The sequence below is a fragment of the Dermacentor andersoni genome, chromosome 1 (genome assembly GCF_023375885.2).
Source record: "Dermacentor andersoni chromosome 1, qqDerAnde1_hic_scaffold, whole genome shotgun sequence".
NCBI classification, from domain to species: Eukaryota; Metazoa; Arthropoda; class Arachnida; order Ixodida; family Ixodidae; genus Dermacentor; species Dermacentor andersoni.
This window is the reverse complement of record NC_092814.1, coordinates 258,031,496-258,050,191: the sequence shown is the minus strand read 5'-3', so window position 1 is coordinate 258,050,191 and position 18,696 is coordinate 258,031,496. Positions and strand designations below refer to the sequence as shown.

Below are 18,696 nucleotides of genomic sequence, written 5' to 3'. Positions count from 1 at the left end.
TTACCGGTTTTATGAGACTCGGCAGAAAAATGCATCCCAAAGACAAACGGGAACTCCTGCAAAGGACGAGTTCCCTTGTGGAACGAGGACTGTAGGCAGGTGCAAAAGAAACAAAGCATGGTGTATTCTTAGTCAATGTCCGAATGTGGAAAACCTTATTGCACTCAAACAGATTAAATATCGGTGAAGGAAGACGCAAAGGCAAGCTGGTAGGGGTTTCTTTCCACTATTCGTATGTGCAGAAGGGGAAAGTAGGGGACGGGCTGAGAAGACTGCAGTAGCAGCAAATCCATCCGTTGCCCTTGATAAGTGAAGTAGACGCTGTTCATAGAAAGCCCTCCATTATTTCCTGGCATTTGTGCAAGCGTTAGTTGGAACAGGCAGCTCTATGCACTATTCCTTACCTTTCCTGAAATACAAACAAATGGAGGAACGGAAGCCACCCAACCGTAAATGTAGCCAAAACTAACCTTTTTACCGGCCTTTCCACGTTGCTGAGCTGAAAGCTTCATTAAACGCATGTCAGAATTCTGCTCCGGATCCCGACATAGTTATGTACAAAATTATTAAACACCTTCACAAAGACGCACAAATCGCACTACTTGCCCTCCTTAATACTCTCTGGGTAGCTGGGCATCTTCCATCCTCATGGAAAGAAGCTGTTGTCATCCCTGTTAAAACAGGTAAAGATCCCACTATGCGAACAACGAAAAACTGCGCAAAAAGAACAAGACAGAGAAAGAACCACACGACACAGGCGCAGAGTGCCTGTGTCGTGTGGTTCTTTCTCTGTCTTGTTCTTTTTTGCGCAGTTTTTCGTTCGCATAATGTCATACCAACTAGCCCCTCACCGTACGCTTCTAAAGATCCCACCTCAGTAACGAGCTATCATTCGATAGTGCTAACAAGTTGCCTCTGCATGTTTTAAAAAATTATAAATCATCACCTTCTACATTACCTTCAATCAAACAAAATGTTTGATCCATACCAATGTGGATTTAGGGAAGGCCGGTCAACAACTGACCACCTTGCGTGTATGGAGGCCAATGTTCACGAGTCTTTGGTCCATAAACAGTTGTTCTTATCCCTTTTTCTTAACATGGAAAAGGCCTGCGACACCACATGGTGCTATGGAATCCTCCAAAACCAGTCGCGAATGGGTATCGAGGGTGAACATGCTGAATGCTGTTCAGTTAACTTTCGAAATGTAATTGAGTTACCTTTCGAAATGAGAAGGAAGGGCAGTCAGCCCTTCCTTCTCGGAATCTGGCTGTTTGCAGCTGGAAACAAGCATCTTTACAGCGGAGGCCTACGCACTATTGTCAGCTGTAAGACATATCAAGGAAATAAAACTACAGAAAGGAATAATATTTAGATTTATTAAGTGTTGTCAAAGTCTTAATTTCTCTTTGAAAGAATAAAAATCCTGTCTTTACTGAACTTTGTTCAATCATCCGTGCTTTGTAAGCATCTCATCAAACGTAGCCACCCTGCAGCGGTGGTGGTTACGTTAGTGTACGCAAATTTGAATCACCCGCCGGTGCAAGCGAAAGCCTCCGTGGGGAATTTGGGTGCCTTCTGCAGTTTCGTAAACGCATCGTACGTGAACACCTAGCGCCATCTCGCTTTGGATGGCGAAGCTCAAGCACAAACAATAATTCAAGATGGATGCCTCCGCGTTCTACGGGTCAGCACGTGAGTACCCCCTACAAATCTCTTAATTTTGCCATAAGTTTTTAATAGCAAATAATTTTTATTGTAAGTTGCTCATTTAGGCTTCTGACGTTTGCCGATATTTACTTTAGCTTAGCTGGAGCGAGTGTCGTGTTAAGAAGACAAATATATAAGCATGCACAATGCGCCTCAATGCCGCAATCCTTATAAAGATACGGAGGTTGCATGCGCAACTTATACGTGTTGTACTGATCGTTGCGCATGTTTTGCATCCTGTAGGTCTCTAAGATCACTCCTGCTCAAGAGTAGCGACGTCATGAGCTGAGCAATTTTTACTAAAAATTGCTGGTGGAAATGTGTCGGATGGCAGCTTCTCCGGCGATGAGCTGGATGAGACTAGAAATAACAGTAAGTGTCTGTTTCTCAAATTCTGCAGCAATACCATTCATTGTCTAATTCTGGTTTGTTTGTTTTTGTAATCCACCCTAACACAGCCTCAAGAGAGCTAACGACCGGCAACAGGTACTGCTGACAAGGACAGCGAGGACGAGCCCATGCCACCCCAGCCATCTCAACCTAAACGCAAAAAGAAAGCAGAAGTGAAATGTATTGACAAGAATTTTACACATTCAGTCACCAAGAAGCGACTGCTCCACTAGAGCCTCTTAAATACTTTCTGAAGTATTTTACAGAAGAAATGTTCAGCGCGCTAGCCAAGTTCACTAACATTTATGCTTTGCAACAAGAGGGAGATGAGCTGCAGACCACAGCTGATGAAATGAAGGTATTCTTCGGAGTAATGATGCGAATGGCAGTCCTGAAGTACCCAGGAATACGGATGTATTGACAAGAGGATACAAAGGTTCCCACAATTGCTGACCCGGTGTAATGCAATCGGTTTTTCAAACTCTGGGCCATGCTCCGTGTGACTGACATTAATAGTCCAAGGGACCCTACATCGACAAATTTTGGAAAGACCAATAATCAGTGCAATACAAACCCAATGTCTCAAGCTTGTCCCATTGCCAGTTCAAAGCATTGATGATCAAATGATTCCGTTTACGGGAAGGGTTGTTGTGAAGCAATTTGTGAAAGGGAAGCCTAACCCGGAAGGGATTAAAGTGTTCGTTCGCTGTAGTGCTGATGGCTTGGCCCACGACCTGGAAATTTACCAGGGGAAAGGCATGGGCATAAGTGAGAACCATTCTCACCTCGGCCTACGGGGTTCTGTTGTGATATGGCTTGTAGAACATGCTCCACATGGGCACAACATGAGGGTTTACATGGATAACTATTTTTCCTTTGTGCCCCTCTTGTGGGAACTGAGAGAGGTTGGAATCTTATGAAGTGGCACCATCCGATCGAACCGTTTCCTCGGATGCCCCTTGAAAAGCGACAAGGAACTAAAGCAGACAGGGTGCGGTAGCTACGATAGGAAGGTCAGCGAAGGAGATATTGTAATAGTTAGGTGGGGGGGCATGACAACGGTCCGGTGAACATGGTGTCAACAATCATTGGCATCGGAGAGTTGTCAAAGGTGAAAAGGTGGAGCGAGTCACAGAAACAGTTTGTCGAAATTGACTGCCCGGAAGTCATTTCACAATACAGCAGCTTCATGGGGAGGGGTGTGGACAAATTAGATTTTTTTGTCTTTGTACCCCCTGAAAGCCAAGACGAAGAAGTGGTCAGTCTGTGTAATCTCGTACTTCGTGACATTTGTAATGGCTGGATAGAGTACATTCGTGATGCAAATGAAGAAGGCATCTCCAAGAAGGACATAAAAGATGCGATGGCCTTCCAAACGGATGTAGCCTTCAGTCTCATCGCAATCACCAAAAGCAAGCGGCCCAAGAGGGGACGGCCGAGCAGTGCTGTGAGGTCAAGTGATTCTTGGAAGGCACATAACTACTCCAATGCCCACAAAGTCCACAAGATATGATGGCATCAACCACTGGCCAAGGCACGTCGCTACAAACTTTGCTCAACAATGCAAGAACCACGGATGCACGTCGAGGTCCCAAGTTTGCTGCCGCAAGTGTGAAGTCTTTCTTTGCTTGTCTGCTGCAAACGACTGCTTTTACGAATTTCATACCAAAATCTGAAATCCTGTTTTGTAGTGCTCAACTGTTTCCAAAAAAAAATGTTTTATTTGCACAAGCAAATTACCAGAAAGAAGCAGTTTCTAACCGTAAAGCCTTCCTCCTAGACAAAAGCTGGAAGGTTATGATTGAGGCGCGATGTGCACAATTGTGCATGCAACAAAAGTTTTTGTATAAACAAAAAAAAAACAATTGTAGGAAACTTTTTTTTCTTTTGTGGGTGTTTAATAAAGTTCCTTTTGAAAAGAATTATAATTTTCTTGGCTGTTTTTCTTAATTTGCGCCTGAAGGGGTTATGCTGGGTTTTTGGCCGCAGAGGCATTGAGGGTAATATACTTGGTGACCATTTAGCCACAACAGTAATTAGAGAACCAAGTTATTCTTCTGTAGGTGTACCTGTGATAGATTTAGAGCCCTTCCTGCGCAAGAAACTGAGGGGCCATTGGCAACATACGTAGGACACTGAAACACTTAACTGCATGTTATTAAGCTAAACTTAGGAAACTAGCCACCAATAACAAATGTACGACAGGCAGGTTATTTTCTGACGCCTTAGGATAGGTCATGCTTATGGCCACTCGCTCCTTCCTGTTAACAAATGATGATACTCCTGTCTTCGATAAATGTGGCGTGATGCTTACGGTCCTTCACATCTTGTTAGTCAAGAGTTCGACGAATGTTCGTCTGGTCAGGTAACATGATGATGAAGAAATTGCGGTTACTGACCAAGTCGAGGTGAAAAAACACACAGACGTTTCGGGATCAAGGAACCCGTACGGGTCCCGAAACGTCTGTTTTTTCACCTTGACTTGGTCAGTGGCCGCAATTTCTTCATCACATCTTGCTAGAGTGTCGAGAAATAGAAGCTCAACGAAAAAAGTACTTTTCCTCGGCATATAGACAACACATTGCCATCCACACCCCACATTGTCTTTCGGCTTTGAACCACTGTTTGACAACAAGTTAGATTTAATGTTTTTACGAGATGTTGGCATATTGCACGTTATCAGGTCAAGGTATATGTAGCACATCATCTCACCAGAGGCTGCTTCTGGGATACCATTTTTGTAAAGAACATGCCTCCCAGCCCTTGCATTCAAGAGCTCACTGTTGATGTACGAGTGCTACTGTTGAGTTATGTTCAGACTGCAGTCCTAACATTAGCAAAGTGCGCATCTGTTGTAAAGCCTGTATTGCGCGTTACTAGCATTAAGATCGTTAACAATGCATCTGTTGTAAAGCCTGTATTGCGCGTTACTAGCATTAAGATCGTTAACAATGCCGGTGGTGCACTTTGCAAGTTGGATACATTGAGCTTCTTAAGACTGTCCAATCGAAACATGAGCTGGCCAGTCGCGTTTCAGTGGATTTCAAGAGTGGCAAAACTACCAAAAAAACTCTAAGGCACCAAAGAAATACGGGTGCCATTGCAGCTCGAACAACGCACATAGCATGTGCAGTCATGGCTATCACTCTAACTGGGGATGCCAAAAGTTGTCACAGCAAACTTGAAACCGCAACTGTGGCGCTTGTGTGCCACGTCATAACTGTTGCCTGCAGGAAACGTAAAAGCGGACCTTCCAACAAATACGCTTACGTGTGTGACGACAGTTGCACTCCTGACGCTTCATACGATTGTAGTCTGAACAATTTAATGTCGCTTTTAGTGTTTGTGCTTGTATTTCTTGGGAAATATCTGCATATTACGTATGTAGTCTAAATGTACCTTTACTCACGCATTTAGTAAATCATCCCTTGGTAACAGAACTTTTATGTTCATAGCATACACCACTAGTCATTGCTATTATTTTAATACCTGTGCATATTACACTTTAAAGCGACCAACTTTTAGGCCTCTCTACTGCCAAGTTACATGTACCATTCACATTCTGATTCACAAGCCTGACATTTGTCTGCTACTATCAACACTTAATTTATTATCTTTTGCTTAGTGCTCTTCGGCCATATCGTGCCCTTGTGCCAATAAAATCCATGCATCATCGTAGCAGTCTTAAATGTAACCTCAAATGGTGGGCCTAGCTTATGCACTGGGAACAAACAGCTGTGCTGTTTCCCCGGTGCATGAGCAGCTTTTGGCACGCATCTTCAATTGCTGTCTAATGTAACGCACTGGCTTTCATATGATGCATAGTTTACTAGATGATCTTTATGTTCAAGACCAATGCAATCACTGATGAATGGACGTGTTGTCGTATGGTATTTCAAAAATATCGCAGGCTTTTTTAGTGGAAGAAAAAACATATAAAGTTCGTATCAGTCATTTATCAACACACTCCAACTTTTTCATTGACACTTTATTGATTAATGAAGTGTAACTGAAATTAGCTAATTGAACTATATTAAATCATTATTTGTGCACAGTGGAAAAAAAACACATATGACTAGCATGAACATTACCTAAGAACACCCAGTAGGCGCTGTTCATGTAAAGCCCTCCATTATTTATTTCTTGGCAGTTGTGCATTTGTTAGTTGGAATAGGCAGTATGTGGTCTAAATTGTAGAGCAAGGATAAAAAAAAGCAACATTGGGTTGAATGATAGCTTGACCATGTCTACAGCATAATCAATGTTTTGAGATAATAGGGAATTATAGAAGTAGCATCCCCAAATGGCTTAGCGTACCCAAAAACCCAAACTCATTCGTATGCATTTTTCATTCTTTTCTAAACCTGGCCAATAGTGTCCCTTATGTTTGGCTCCCCTATTCATGCATACCAGCCTGTAAACATTACACAATTCGTAAAATACCGTGGGGAGGGAGTGGGGGTGAGAGAAAGAGGAAAGATAGCATACAATTTCCCCCCCCCCCCTTTTTTTTTCTTTTTAAATCTTGCTTTAAGCACATATATTTTCAGGGATCCATAGTAGACACTCACATGAGTAACGAGATTTAGCTTTAGACACTGCACATTGAGCAGCAGCAAACTTTGAACAGCAACTACTGACAAGCAACAAACTTGTTATAGATTGCAGTGACTTTTTGAGCGACTTTAGCTGTTGCCAAAGTTGCCTGCTTCAAGAACTTGTTTCTATAAAGTTGCTCGAAGCAAGTATTCCTCTTCCATCCTTTCACCATCAAAAGAATTGCAACAGAAGGTACGAGTGTGTGGAGATCGACGTGTGGTACATTTTTGCTAGTCAAAATGTTTCGTAAAACTTGACGCAACATTCGTAAAATTGTGAAACAGGCCCAAATTGGTAAACTTATGAAAAATTCAGGATAGTTTGCGGGTATGGCTATTTCTGAAAATTCTAATGACATGGTACTTTGGTTAAGTTGTAGTAGTTTGAACTTGCGAAAGCAATTTGGTGAGAATGGCTGTGGTTTAGGTGCTGTGATTTGGCAAATTGGCATTCTTTATTATAATTTTTTTTTCTCCTTTTTATGTTAACAGAATTTCTTTATATTGCCTGTGGCATATAGCACAAATCTACTCGCTACTCATTGAGCCAAATTATTCGAAGAGGCAGATATGACTTTGACTGCAAATCAAAATGCCCAATTGAATAATTAACAATTTCACTTATAAACTTTTTAACTGATTACATTAGTGCACATGTTGAAATGTATGAATCGAAGCCAATGATTTCACAAGGCACATCCACGTGGAACAAGTTTCAAAACTAGCACCAGTTTTCAAAAAGTGCTGCAACTTGTAATATTGCGCTGTTGTTTCACTTTCCCATAGAAAAAAACTCCCTTTTTATGCATTGAAGCTAAAACATTACTCGCACACCCACTTGGCGCTTATGAGAACACTGATGGTTTTTGTCACAAATTTTAGGAAGCCATATCTCAAAACTGTTCTCAGAATTGGTTCCAAGGCGACATTACTTTGAAATCACCGGCTACAATTAGTAAATTGCAATATCTGCCATAAGTAATTGTGTAGAAGATAATTGGAAAAGCTTTGTTAATTATTCATTTTGATTTCTCATCTAACTAATGTCTCCCTTCAAGAGTAATCCAGCTCAAGAAGTAGAATTGTGCTATCTTCTACAGGTGATTTTTAAAAATTCTGTTAACGGTTAAAAGAACTGCCCAATATATAATGTTCTATTACTTCTGAACATGTCTAATGCAGCTTATGCATCATAGAGACATTTTATTCATAAGAAATGCGAGATGATAGTGTTTGAAATTTGTCAGTGCAGAGTTTCAGCGGCATATATTAGGTGGAGTGAAGGAATAATTCTTCATTGATTTAAACATTAGGGACTATAGTAATTACAGTTTTGGCTTGCTTGAACATAGCTATGTTAATTTTGTACTGCCTGCCATAGTGACTCAGTGGCATATTGCTGCTGAGCTTGAGATAGCGCATTCAGTTTGTAGCCATATCAGCCGTATTTGATGAAAGCAGAATACAGGAGCACTTGTGTATTATCAATGGCTGCATGTTAAGAAACTCCAGAAGATCAAAATTAATCTGTAGCTCTCCACTACAGCATTTCGCATAGCTCTTGGCTTGCTTTGGGATGTTATACCCCATCAATTCTTTTTATTTACTCGTCTGAACAGTCTGTCTAGACTTTGTTAGCCATTAGTACATGCAGGGCAAGTATTTGTTGTGGACATCATATATGCAATGACACATTGTAGCGGTGAGCAGTTCTGTTGGTAAAAAATAGTCAAGTTATTTTCTTGTTTTTTATGTGCACTATGGACAGAAATTAACTGTCTTCTGTGTTCTTGTCTACAAATTGCAGTAAATGTGCTTATCAACACAAGTAGCAATGTCTGACGAGTAACACTCTTCCAGGCTAGCAATTTGGAAGCAGACCTGAAAAAAGCAACTGAGGAGTGTCGGCGACTGCGTGAGGAAGTAGCCAATCTACGCCAGGAAAATGCTGCTCTAAAGGTAGATGTCTGTGACGTACATGCTCGTGTGTTTATTTTGGCAAGCTTTGCAGAACTGTTGATATATAACAGATGCAAGCTTCAGTACTGCACATCATATTGACCGCAAATAAAGATGGGGACAGCGGAAGAGAACACAAAAACAACATGGGTGGTAACTTTCAACTGGTTTATTCACGGCAACCCGTGGGCATATATAGGCAAATAGAACATGCACAGAACGCAGCACACAAGAACACTCATCAACCTAGTGGGGCAACCTATTGTAAAAAGAAATCTATCTCCAATTGAAACAACCTAATGGAAGTGTCACTAACACCGTCTTGGTCTGTTTTTTATGTGATATGCCTCCAGCAGTTCTGTGTGCAGTCTGGTCCTGGCTTCTCCCCAGAACCTTTATCTCCTTAAAAAGTGGTGCACAGGTGCAGGCATTGCAGTGCGCAGGTAAGTGCGCCAATTCGTCTTTCGTTAACTGGAATCTGCATCGGCTCGTGCATTGCGCCGCTTTTGGGTAACATTTTTTTAGCTACCATAGGCAAAGCGCTTGATCAGGCATGGGGGGGGGGTTAAACATTTTAAATGTTTTTAGATAATATGGATTTTTTCATTGTTTTTAACGGGCAAGGAAGTTTAACTTCTTATGACAGCATTTTAGCCATTTTTAAACAACTCTGTAAAGTGCTTTCTTTTACTTGCGAACTTCCACTCGACAATTCCCTGCGTTTTTTAGACCTATGCATTTCCTTCGCTAAAGGCCACGCATGCTGGCAGTACTTCCCTCGGGCACAGAAGGCTTTGGTACCATATGACTCCTCCCAGTCAAAGATTGTTAAACGAGGAGTAGCGATGCTCTGCTTAGAATCGGCTCTCCGTAAGTCGTGTGTGCACAAGATGCAGCTTGTCTTTGACACTCAGATTTCCAGTCTTAAAATGGCAGGGTTCCCTGACTCTATGGTAACGCCAGTGGTGGAAACCCTCCTGCAGAAGGTAAAAGGATCTAGGAGCAAAGCAAGGATGAGGACGACTACTATGGCCGTAAGACCTGAAGTGGCACCGTATATTCACAGGGTCACTCACAACCTAAGGAAGGTGGCAGGCAGGTTTGGAGTCCCCTTTGTCTTTTCAGCCCCTTTTAAGCTGGCACGGCTCTGCCCTCACACCTCCCGTGATCCTAAAGGAAGGCAAGGCTGTGGCAAGAACCATACCAAGCCGTATGCAAAATGCAATGTAGGAGTTGTGTACGAAATCCCCCTGGCGTGTGGCAAGTCCTACATAGGGCAGACAAGATGGTGCCCGAATGATCGAGCCAGGGAACATGAACAAAAGTTAACAAAAGATGAATTGGCACACTTGCCTGGGAAGGGTGGGGGGGCACTGCAATGCCTGCCCCGGTGCACCACTTTTTAAGGTGATAAAGATTCTGGGGAGAAGCCAAGAGCAGACTGCACGCGAACTGATGGAGGCATATCGCATAAAAAAAACAGCCAGGACTGTGATGTGACACTTCCATTAGGTTGTTTCAATTGGAAATAGATTTTTTTAATAATTCGTTGCCCCGCTAGGCTGATGAGTGTTCTTGTTTGCTGTTTTCTGCGCATCTTCTATTTGCCTGTATATGCCTACGAGTTGCTGTGAATAGACCAGTTGAAAGTTACTGCCTGTGTTGTTTTTGTTTTCGTCCGCTGTCCCTGTCTTTTTTTACAGTCAATATGATATGCAGTAAACACCAACTAGGCCAAACTGAAGTTCTTCTGAAGCTTGAGTACATTTGCTTTTTGCAGCTACTAGTACTATTGCATTGCCATGGGATGAAGGTCTTGAAATTTGTGGCAGTAATCTCTCTTCTGCTGCTTATAGCGTTTATGGAAGATTTTCTTGAGGCCTAGAGATCAACAGGATGAATGGTTGATGTTGTAGGAGGATGGCCTGAGGCAGCGGATGCTCCAAACTGCTGCCACATCGGAGACTGTGACCTCCCATGCAGCTCCGGAGACCACGTCGCAGATGACGCACCGTACCAAGGAGATGTCAATGGCTCATTCTTCGGGCATTTCTCCACTGATGTTGACGCTCTTTGCCTCTTTCATGGTGGTCATTGGAGTGCTGGTTGGGAAGTGGTTCTTTTGATCGCCCCCTTCTGCCACAAGATGAGGCCTATCCCTGTGTGGCACTCTCCCTGCCCTCACTCTCTACAACTATCCTTTCCTCTGCCCATCTCTTCTGCTGGCGGCATTTCTTAACACAGATGTTCAGTTGAATGTGCAGACTGGCGCCTGCCAACAGTTGTGTTCCTTGTGGGCACCCCTCCATGCAGCTTGTCGTCCAGTTTTTTCTTTTTCTTTTTAAATCTGTGAATGTTGTTTGTGCACAGGCTAAAAGGTTTTCTCAGTTTGCCCAAGCTCTTGTGTAAGGCCTTAAAAGTTGGATTGCTTCTTCAGGGCCAGAACAGTGGTATCACACATTAAATTCTAATATTAATGGTCTGTTTTGCACATTTAACTTGTGATGTTAACTTTATGGTAGTCTCCAAATAGCTCTGCCTTGTATTTTATGAGCGCTTGTGTGTATGTGTGCCTGTGTGTTTGTGTGCATGTGAGTATGTCTGTGCAGCACTCTGGGCACGATCTTCATTCCCAGAGGCTGGAGGGTGCCCAGAAGGTTATCACTGCTCCATTTTGAGACTGAGTGATCTGACAACACTGTTTGCACCATGGAAAAGAGCAACCAGTACCCTTTTTTGCCTGAGCAGATGTAGATGGGAGGAGTGGAGGTGTGGGGTTTTTTCTCCTTCTTCTTTATTTTGTCTCTCTTCTCCCACGCTTTTCCTGGATTCTGAGAAAGGACAGTAGAGAAGGGAGAACATTGTCAAAGGGTGGCCACACCGCGTGTGTCTAGGGGCTAACTTCTGCAAACCCTCCCTCTTCGCGACGCTGTTTCTTTATTGCACTAGAAGCAGACAGTTTTCAAGAAAAAATGTGAAATAAATTTTGGCCACTAATGCACTTTTGAGGCTACTTTTTTGTTGCTTAGGTTTTGTTTGTATTGTTTCACTAGTTCATCATCTGCAACAAGCACAACCTATTCAAGGACAAAATGTGTAGTGCAAGCCTTACCAAAGTTGTAGTCCTGGGTGACTGTGCTTTGGTGCTATGTAACATGGCCTGCTTTGTTCCTGCATTGTTGGGGGAACATTAGTGAGGCTGCACACTGGCTTTTTTCAGAGTGCATGATGGCTCGTTGGTCATGGAAGCCTAGTTCCATGATAAAATCTTGATATGGGATAAGTCGTTTGCCTTCAAATTGCATAGCACTGCATTAGACAGTGATGTTTGGCCTTAGCGGGTCCTTTTTTTGCACATTTAGAAAGTCATTAATGCTGAGGCACATTGAAGAGAGCATAGTTTCTGAAGTTTGGGGCTTTGCTGGGCAGCATTTTACCCTACTTAGACTTGTTTGTGTCCTTCTATTGCAAGCCACATTGCCCAACCTTAGGGAAAGACGTGTGAATTTAAGCAAAGCTGAATAAAAGTGGTTGAACTTGAAATTTTGCTTCGTCTTTCTCCACAATGTAACAGCATTGACATGTGGGTCAGAGAGGTAATTTGTGCCTGCTGTGGAATGTTAAAACACTGAAATAGTTTGAAGAGCTGTTTGTAATTTCACTTTTTCTTAGTGTTTGATTTGCATTTCAGCATTTTGTGGATCTCCAGCGAGACGGTTGAATCCCCACAGCCACTCTGAACACAGGTGGCTTAAAACAGCAACTGCGCTTAATATAACAAAACTAAGCCACTTGAAATGTGTATAATGGGGCACAATTATCACTCTTAGAGCATGCTGATCCTTTGAATATAGCTACAGTGCTCTTTCACATGAATTTTTCCCACTCCCACTGCACTCTGAAAAATGCAATCAAAGATGCCATTTATTGTAAAGTACTTTCAAAGTGATGTGGCAGAGGTATAAAATTTGTCCTTCACCACACATTTAATTCTCAGGCAACGGGCATAACATGTGGACAGCTTTGCCCGTTTTGGACGTGCTCACATTTACACGGACGCCACCTTCCGCACCATGCTCGTTGGCACGTGAATTGCAGTTTGGCTTTGTTTCCTTGAACGGATCAATACGAGCCCAGAAATACAATCTTTGTCTTCGAGGACCTCCACCGTCCCGACTGCTGAACCACTAGCCGTCTGTGACACCAACTTGGGCCCCTGAGAAGCCCCTGAACCTTACAACACAGATTGTCTACATACACAGCCAGACGGTAGTGCGCGTACTACGTGCTCCTCTCAACGACCCCATTGGCACAATGATTGCGGAAACCAGCTGCACATGAGATACACATGTGTCACGAGTTTCCCGCCACTGTGGTGTATCGGGCAACGAAATGGCACACACTGCTGCAAGCAAGATTTTAGCCTCCAGCAGCAACTGCAGCGACGTAGCATCCTTAGTGTCCCATGATGGTAATGCAGTGAATAGCTGCTTTGAACAGCGGAGGAGATGCTCATAGTTCATGCTACTCACCGAAAGACAACCCACAACCTGCAGGCTTGCCTCAGTTTCGTATCACTAGAGGGGACTGTGGCACCAGTGTCTATGGAAGCTGCCAGCAGGGCAGTTCAGCCAGCATGGAAATAAAAGCTTCGTGGCTTTGTAAGCTTGTCATTTTCAAAAAAAGTAGTGTTATAAATAATTAAACAGTATTAAGATTGTCTTACGGCAGGATTCAAACACTGCAGCTCAAGCACAAAAGCCCGATATTGGAACCATTAAGCCGTGGACGCATGGAACCACTGCAATTGGCAATGATTGTGGGTTCAGTCTTATTGCCTTCTATATTAAAAAAAAAATATTTTGCTTTAAAGTTTAGGTCAATAAAAGCGGATAAAGCATAATAAACAAATCGCAAGAATGTCAAAGCCACGAGCACAAAGATGGGAGAAGTCCATGTACTAACATCTACGACTCTATGGCTTGCATAGATCATGTGAGGTGTTAGTGCACAAGTCCCTCACTGGTGTGGCACTAGTGCCGGACATACTGGTAGGCACATAAAGAGATGAAAAAGCTCTGAAGACATTGTACCACAGTTGTCCCCTATATAGACAGGGACCTACCGTGGTTGCTTGGTGGCTATGGTGTTGGGCTGCTAAGCACAAGGTCACGGGATCAAATCCCGGCCACGGCATCCGCATTTCGATGGGGGCGAAATGCATTTCGCCACCATCGAAATGCGAAAACACCCGTGTACTTAGGCACACATTAAAAAACCCCAGGTGGCCTAATTTCCGGAGTCCCCTACTGCGGCGTGCCTCATAATCAGATTGTGGTTTTGGCACGTAAAACCCCATAATTTTTTTTTTATATTTACTTGGGTTACCTTACATGCAGCATAAGGGCTGCACCAATAGTTGTACACCTGTTTAGAGATTGCCCGAAATTTGAGGCCCTCCAATGTAAGTGCTAGGGCTACGCGGCCAGCTAACAAGTGGCTCTATCGGTGAAGGCTGGCACTGTATTGCGAACTTACCTTTGGAGTCGGGCATCCTCGACACCACGGGGAGCACCACTATAGTTTGCCCACTTCATTCCAACCCCCTGTCCCTTTAACCGTTAAGCCAAAGTGTCATACTTAGTGAATTAAGGCTAGGTCATCATTATGGATAATAATAACGCAAGGATAATGCCACACAGCCAAGCAAAAGAAATTATGCTGTTAGGTGTGAAGAGAGATTTGTGCAGTGCAGCATAATAGGAGATAAAAAACTGCAGAAGGCCCAATTTGAAATTGGCAAACTAGAAGCAGAATTGGTCTCCTCCCGAGGCATGTGCAGTAAATACAAGTGCTTTGTTGCACAGGGCCTAGAAATGTGTATGGAGCCATTAAAGATGCTTCAATACATGCTTGTTCAGTATCTCTCGAAACTCCTGGCTCTTTAAAAAATGGACAAACCTCAAAACTGATTTTAACAAATCTTTCTGGGAACCCATGCATTTTTGGAATCTTTTAGCACAGTATATAAATGTCCTTTAAATAGATTTTTAAAACTGTTTCAGTAAAGATTTAGCATTTCATGCCATGTAGGGCAAAATCTGCTCGACGTTGCTAGTAGCTCGCCTGATCCGGCAGTTCAAAACTACCACAAACTGTCGGCCACTTTGCAATGTGCAAAGTGGTTACGCGGCTAAGTTGGCAGCCACTCCTTCCTGTGTTGTACCACTATTGCCTCGTCACCACACATTACCATTGGGACCAGCATCTTCGCACATGACATGCTGTGCCTTGGTTGAGCATATTATCACACTGGATTTCAAAGTGAAACGCAAAGAGCCAAGTGTGCGGTTGGCAATACAGCCAACTTCTCTGTCTAAAGCATGTTTCACATGCTGCAATTCTGTTATGCGAAACAATCCGATGAGCGGTGTTGCACCACTATTGTAGAAGGTTCGTTTTACATATTGGAACGTAATTCCAACACGTCACACCCTGCTGCCGTGCTTCCATTGGTCAAATACAGTGTCGCTGCAAAATTTCCATTAGGTCTGAACTCTACCGCAGCTGCTGTGCAGGACTGGTTTCTATGGCTGCTGCAGCTGTAATTATAATTCATAGCATATGAAATGGGCTGAACCCTTGAACGAGGATGGCAGAACAAAAGAATTTCCAAAGGTGAAAGCAGTCAAAGAAATGTGCCCCTCCCCCCCCTCTGGATCTGCCAAGTGACGGAGTGACGCACCCAATTGTGATCTATGATGACCTCTTCAAGCACTTGACGGAAGAGCTTAAGCATGTAGTGTGTGGACTGCAAGCATAAATGTGCAAGTTCTTATCATTAATGACTTTAGTGGGTAATAAGCTCTTTTCATAACCTACAAAGGCACAGATAGGACTGCAACTGCACATTATCCCAGCATGCATGTTTAGAATCAGTTTAGACAACACTGTGGTATTCGTGAGGCAGGATCCCAGACACCACTGTAGAGCATACCAGCAAAGGGTGCAGTACAAAAGTCACTAGGAAAGTTGTGCAAAACGATGCAGCCAATGGCCACGTCATTGCAACTGCACACGTGTCGAGACATGTTATTGCTTTTCAGTGCCAGCACAAGTCCTGTGATTTAGTTTCTGCTGAGCTGTGGACAAAGTGCCCACAATACCTCACAGTTGAAAGTGAAATGATAAGTGATTTAGGAATAGGAAAGGTGCATAGTTCTACAATCCTTTAGAGAGCACGGTGCAGCAGAATATCCAGCAATCTTGCACTACAACTTTGCACATGGTTTTAATGTGGATGAGTGTCTGGAAATAATGACTCCTGTGCTGGGTGGTAATTGTCCTCACTGCACGACAATATTGAGATTGTATTAAGAGTTCCAGAGGAGAAATTTCAATGTGGAAGATTCTGAGGTCAGGGTGCCCAGTTTTGCATGTCGTAGAGGAGAATATCGCTCCTGTGCGTAAGATGCTGGAGGCAGACAGCTGTGTGACCTTACGCCAAATAAAGGAGACTTTGAATAGTCCTGCACCAGCAATTCATTGTATTTGTGCACTGCACGAACACCTTCACGTTCAAATAGTATGTTCCCTTTGTGTGCCTCATGCACTGACTGACGAGAAGATGGTGCAGCTTGTTTCATGGTTATGAAACCTGGCTGTACTATGACAAGCCCAGAGCAAAGTCTTGCGTTTTTGAAGACGAAACTACACCTGTGCCTGTATGAAAACCAAGACCTGTAAAGAGAATGGTGACTGTTTTTATTGTGATAGCACTTGTATGGACACTCAAGGCACGTTTGTGTCATTGCCTTTGGTCATGCTGTCATGGTATCGATGTACAGTGCTCACGGATTGAAATAGGACACGGAGCATTTAGTACAACCCTACATATGTGCAGAGTACGCGAGAGCACAATGTCATGTCGCTAGGAATTTGGTCACCAAAGGTGACGAGGGCTCCGATGTAAGTGTACGCGCCAGAATTACGTCGATGTGACACGAACTGCAGCCGGTTGAAGCGAAAGTATGCGCATTACTTAGCCCTAAATTGACGCGTTTCATTCCGTGAGCACTGTACATGCATGGCCCATGTGAAGAGGGTTAGGAGGTCTCCAAGATGTGCAGTGCATTTGACTCCAAAAGCGATGAAGCTCTGCCGCAGACTTGTATGTAACAAATTACTTGTGGTCGATTACGCTTTTGGTAATTTTCTTATTTAACAATTACTTTGTTTACACGATAATGCTCACTGTAATTCAGTTCCTTTATTCTGTAACCTATTACAAGTAACCAGTTATATTTTTACCGAAACAAGCTATAGCAGGGGACGCAGCTTTTAGCACTTGATTTTGGCGGGAACTAGTGTCCAAATGTATTGGAACACGTACAGTCTTGGTCAAAAAACTTGAACCCGCTGTGAACGGCCGGGAAGCAGCTGCGCTCCGCTATTGCGGCGCTGCCACCGTCTGCGCACGCCGCTGTTCGCTTGCGCCGAGGATAAAGAGGGCGACTGAAGCATGTCTCTCACTCTCAAGCGTCGTTTGATAACAGCGTTCGTGAAAAACTAGTACGACGAGCGCGGCGCAAACGCGACGGTGGCGAAGCGGAAGCCACGCGACCGGCTAGCATGCTGCTTGCAGCGTATGCTGGATGAGCGGGTGGGGGTCTCTGGCGACCGCTGTCAAACGTGATAGGCTCAAATTTCACAATTCCAAGTATCGTAATCATTAGTTATTGTTTTCAGGGACCAAATTAAAGGAACAGCGCTGTGAATAGCCCTGCGCATGCTCGAACAAGGGCACCTTGCGAGGATCGTAGCTGAGATCTGACTTCAGCAGCTTAATGATATTTTAAATAACGTGCCACAATGGCATCTCGAATTTGTAATCATGAATGTCACAAGTAGCAAATTAATCAAGAAAACATAAGCTTCAGGGTGGCACCAGCGTCTCTCGACGAAATCGCAGGGGGCAGCATGCCTTCAAGGCATTGTGTGTGGCTTGGTCTGTGGTTGCCCCGAACAATTGCAGCTTACCCATGTGCTTGACTGTAAACTAGCCAAGGTCTCTGGTTGAAAGGACGCTACGTATAGCCCTTTCTTTTAAACTGCCTGTGAAGCCCTCTCCAGTAGAGAAGAACAATACCTCAGTAAACTATATCTAAAATACTCCTTCCAGTGAACCTGTGACAGCGACAGCACCGCCGGTGTGACGCCTTCACTATGAGAGAATCCTGTAATCTTGTGGCCCTGGTCTACTTTAGGCGATTCAAACGCGTGATGCCTAATGCAAAGGGGATGAAGCTACACTGGCCTCATGTGTGCATGAAAGTGGGCCCTAACGACAATGAGGCAGTATGCACGAAGATATGAAAAAAGGCGAGGTAGTGGGCACTTTCCAAAATGCCCAGGGAATGGGTCTAACTCAATCGGCTACCGATGCAGGGCAAACTTCTGGTCCCGAAAAGTTTTCAACCCGCCGTGGTTGCTCAGTGGCTATGGTGTTAGGCTGCTGAGCACGAGGTCGCGGGATCGAATCCCGGCCACGGCGGCCGCATTTAGAGGGGGGCGAAATGCGAAAACACCCGTGTACTTAGATTTAGGTGCACGTCAAAGAACCCCAGGTGGTCGAAATTTCCGGAGTCCTCCACTACGGCGTGCCTCATAATCAGAAAGTGGTTTTGGCACGTAAAACCCCATAATTAAAAAAAAAAAATCATAACTTCCCTGTGGGTTTAATTAAATAACTTGAACGCCAAACGCACTCGTTTGGTCGTTCCTTAATGGAGAAGTGCAGTCAACGTATTACAACGGTGGTTACAGGCCCTTCCCCAAGAGAGCAATTTGTAGTCGAAATTGCTGTTTCTGGTCTTTTCTAAACGATCGATGATTGTATTATAATAAAACCTGGAACAACGCTAGACAGCACTGAGAGATGTTGGTCTATATTTATCTTTTGTTTTTATCGCACTTAGAAACACATTCAAAATGTTTATCTAAAAGCATAATGCGAGGGCTCTCACCTTTGAATGTGTAG

The 18,696-nt window shown here is 43.7% G+C and overlaps 1 protein-coding gene and 1 long non-coding RNA gene across 3 annotated transcripts in view; both read left to right on the top strand.

Annotated features, from left to right (window-relative positions):
- LOC126547851 (vesicle-associated membrane protein-associated protein B-like) overlaps window positions 1-12,200 on the top strand; it is a 37,234-nt gene extending 25,034 nt beyond the window's left edge. For both annotated transcript variants that reach the window (XM_050195879.2, XM_050195878.3), the window contains 2 exons: window positions 8,559-8,657; window positions 10,574-12,200. In XM_050195879.2, coding sequence (XP_050051836.1) covers window positions 8,559-8,657; window positions 10,574-10,783 — 309 coding nt within the window. In that variant the 3' untranslated portion in view covers window positions 10,784-12,200. The remainder of the gene's footprint in view (window positions 1-8,558; window positions 8,658-10,573) is intronic.
- LOC140213200 (uncharacterized) lies at window positions 754-4,022 on the top strand. Its single transcript, XR_011890144.1, has 2 exons — window positions 754-2,082; window positions 2,169-4,022. It is a non-coding gene; the product is annotated as an uncharacterized lncRNA (long non-coding RNA).
- Window positions 12,201-18,696: the final 6,496 nt, after the last annotated feature.